The sequence below is a fragment of the Diospyros lotus genome, chromosome 14, assembly GCF_014633365.1.
Source record: "Diospyros lotus cultivar Yz01 chromosome 14, ASM1463336v1, whole genome shotgun sequence".
Taxonomy (NCBI): Eukaryota; Viridiplantae; Streptophyta; class Magnoliopsida; order Ericales; family Ebenaceae; genus Diospyros; species Diospyros lotus.
Window position 1 is genome coordinate 3,397,507 of NC_068351.1, and position 3,359 is coordinate 3,400,865.

General features: G+C 37.1%; 1 protein-coding gene across 1 annotated transcript; it reads right to left on the minus strand.

Moving 5' to 3' along the window:
- Positions 1-570: 570 nt before the first annotated feature.
- On the minus strand, positions 571-2,772 carry LOC127790122 (uncharacterized). The gene is made up of 2 exons (XM_052319413.1): positions 2,358-2,772; positions 571-692 (listed from the first exon to the last, which is right to left on the minus strand). Exons 1-2 carry the CDS (start codon positions 2,770-2,772, stop codon positions 571-573), a joined length of 537 nt encoding a protein of 178 aa, XP_052175373.1.
- Positions 2,773-3,359: the final 587 nt, after the last annotated feature.

Genomic DNA, 3,359 nt, shown 5'->3' on the forward strand with positions numbered 1-3,359 from the left:
GGAGAACTTACTTGACAACCAGACCTTTATTTTTGACAACAACCCTACATCATTCCCAATGAGTAAGATATCATCTACATATAAGACCAAAAATGCTATTGCACTCCCACTAGCCTTTTTATAAACACAGGGTTCATCAACGTTTTGTATGAAACCAAACGATTTGACTTCATCATCAAAACGAATGTTCCAACTTCTGGATGCTTGCTTAAGACCATAAATGGATCTCTTAAGCTTGCATACCTTCCCTGCGTTAACTTTAGGTGTGAAGCCTTCAGGTTGTTCCATATAGATTTCTTGATCTATATAACCATTTAAGAAGGCTGTTTTCACATCCATTTGCCAAATCTCATAGTCATAATGAGCAGCAATGGCTAGTAAAATTCTGATGGATTTAAGCATGACGACTGGAGAAAAGGTTTCTTCATAGTCAATCCCTTGTCTTTGTCGATAACCTTTTGCCACAAGTCTTGCTTTATAGGTCTCTACCTTTCCATCTGAACCTATCTTCTTCTTGAAGACCCATTTACATCCAATAGGTACTATACCTTCTGGTGGATCTACAAGAGTCTAGACTTGGTTCTCATACATGGAATCCATTTCAGATTTCATGGCTTCTAGCCATCTTTTCGAGTCGATATCTGATATCGCCTCTTGGTAAGTGGTAGGATCATCTGAGTGATCATTATCTCCTACAAAGAACAACTCTTGTTCATTTAGAAAACCATATCTCTCAGGTTGATGGGGTATCCTCTCACTTCTTCTAATGGGACGTGCAACACTCGACCCTGGCTCCTCAATTGGTACTTGGACATCTCGTGGCATAGTTTCAGGCTCGGTGAACCCTTCACCAAGTTCTATTTTCCTTTCATTGCCTCTTTCTTGAATAAACTCTTTTTCAAGAAAAATGGCATTCCTGCTTACAACTACTTGTTGCAGTTCAGGAATATAGAACTCATATCCTAAGGTATCTTTAGGATAACCCACGAAACTACCCTTTAAAGATCGTGTCTCAAGTTTCTCTGATTTAAGCTTTTTCACAAAAGCTGTACATCCCCAAATCTTAACATGTTTAAGACTGGGCTTCCTATCAAACCATATCTCATGTGGTGTTGTAGGAACTGACTTGGAAGAAACTCTGTTTAAGATATATATTGCAGTAAGAAGGGCGTGTCCCCATAGAAACAAAGGTAAGTCTGTACAACTTAACATACTTCGAACCATATCTAATAAAGTCCGATTCCTCCTTTCTGAAACTCCATTCAGTTGAGGCGTTCCTGGTGGGGTCCGTTGTGAAATAATACCTGAGACTTTAAGAAAATCTTCAAACTCGTTACTAAGATACTCACCTCCACGATCTGATCGTAAGGCCTTTATCTTTTTACCAGTTTGATTTTCTACTTCAGCTTTAAAATCTTTGAACATTTCAAAAGATTCAGATTTATGTCTCATGAGATAAACATATCCATATCTAGACATATCATCTGTAAAAGTTATAAAGTATTGATAACCTCCTCGGGCTATTACATTAATAGGCCCACACACATCCGAATGTATAAGTCCTAACAATTCTGTGACCCTTATACCTTGCCCAGTAAAAGGCAATTTGGTCATCTTTCCAAGGATACAAGATTCACAAGTTGGATATGGTTCAGAACCTAATGGACCCAAAAGCCCATCTTTCTCCAACTTAGTGATTCTGTCATCCCCTATATGACCCAATCTGTAATGCCACAGAATTTTAGAATTTGGGTTATCACGTGGTCTCTTATTATTATTTGATACATGCAGATGCTCACTATTATCAACAATCACATTCAAAATGTAAAGACTATTGACAAAATTACCAGTAGCAATCAATTTATTTCTAAAATAAATTTCACAAACATTATTCTTAAAAGAAAATTCATAATTTTCTTTCACCAATACAGGAATAGAAATAATGTTCTTAAAAGCTCCAGGTACACATAAACAATTGTTTAAAATTAAACTATGTTCATGTGATAAAATTAAAGATACAGTGCCGATAGCTGTGGCTGCAACTCTTGCCCCATTTGCTACCTTTAGCACAATCTCATTATCTGCAAGCCTTCTACTTTGTTCCAGATCCTGTATAGATGCACAAACATGAGTTGTCGCTCCAGAATCTAGAATCCATAAAGTAGAAGAGTAAGCAATGGAAAAATACTCATGAACTATCATCATACCTGTCGCTTCCTTCTTCAAGGAACTAAGGTAATCTTTACAGTTCCTTTTCCAATGTCCCTCTTTGCCACAATGGAAACATTTTCCTTTGGCAACAGTTTTTCCCTTCTTCTTTTCAATCACTTTAGTTGCTTGGGTGGCCTTCTTTTTACCTTTCCCCTTTCTAGTCTTACTAGTAGAGGACACAGCCATCACAGTGCCTGTTTTCATGGTACTCTGGGCCGTTATTAGCATATTCATAAGTTCCGCCGGGGTACACTCAATCTTGTTCATATAGAAGTTTGAAATAAAACCCCCATACGAATCTGGCAAAGACTGAAGAATTGCATCTATTTGAAGATATTGATGCATTGGAGCATCTAATTCATTCAGTTTATCCATCCAGGAGATCATTTTGAGAACATGGTCTCCAACTGATCCTCCAGCAGACATCTTTGCTCGAAAGATTGATTTAGATATCTCATATCTAGCACTTCGACTTCGCTCACCATACAACTCTTGTAAACGAGCAATAATCGAATACGCATTTGGCATCTTATTATGCTGCCGCTGTAACTCTTGACTCATAGTAAGCAAGATGTAACTCTTAGCAACAAGATCATCATCTTGCCACTTATTGAGTGTATCTTGTTCCTCCTGAGTAATATGTTCAACAGTTGGCTCAGGGATAGGCGTTTCCAAGATATATGTGATTTTTTCCAAGTTTGTAATCAATTTCAAATTTAGAAGCCAGTCGTTGAAATTTGGTCCAGTTAGCCGGTTTGCGTCAACAAATTTAGAAAGTGCATTTAGTGAAGCCATTTGATATATCTGCAGAAAATAAGTAGATTATTAGATATCTTGTTTTCTTAACTATCTGATTTTGGTCTTTAAATCAAACAGTACCTCCCACTGAGTTTTTCAAATTCCTTACTCCCATTTGAAGAAAAAAACAAATTCACATTGGCATGAATTCTAGTGGGTATTTGGATTCTTATTAATTTTATTACTCCTCACATAATAGATTCTTGGAATAATAAATTCAATAAGTGGACAACGCTTGTCCAGTACATCTTATGTACGGCCCAAATATTTTGTTTCGGCTCCCAGTCCAATGTACCTCACATAATAGTTTCTTGGCAATTGAACATAGTTAAATCATACCATCACGCTGA

Excerpts from the sequence above, each read along its gene's own strand:
- LOC127790122 (XM_052319413.1), bottom strand. The coding sequence starts at position 2,772 with ATGAGTCAAGAGTTACAGCGGCAGCATAATAAGATGCCAAATGCGTAT. Across the intron at positions 693-2,357 it reads TAAGACTAGAAAGGGGAAAG|GAGATAATGATCACTCAGAT; the intron begins GTAAAAAGAAGG and ends TGTTCTTTGTAG.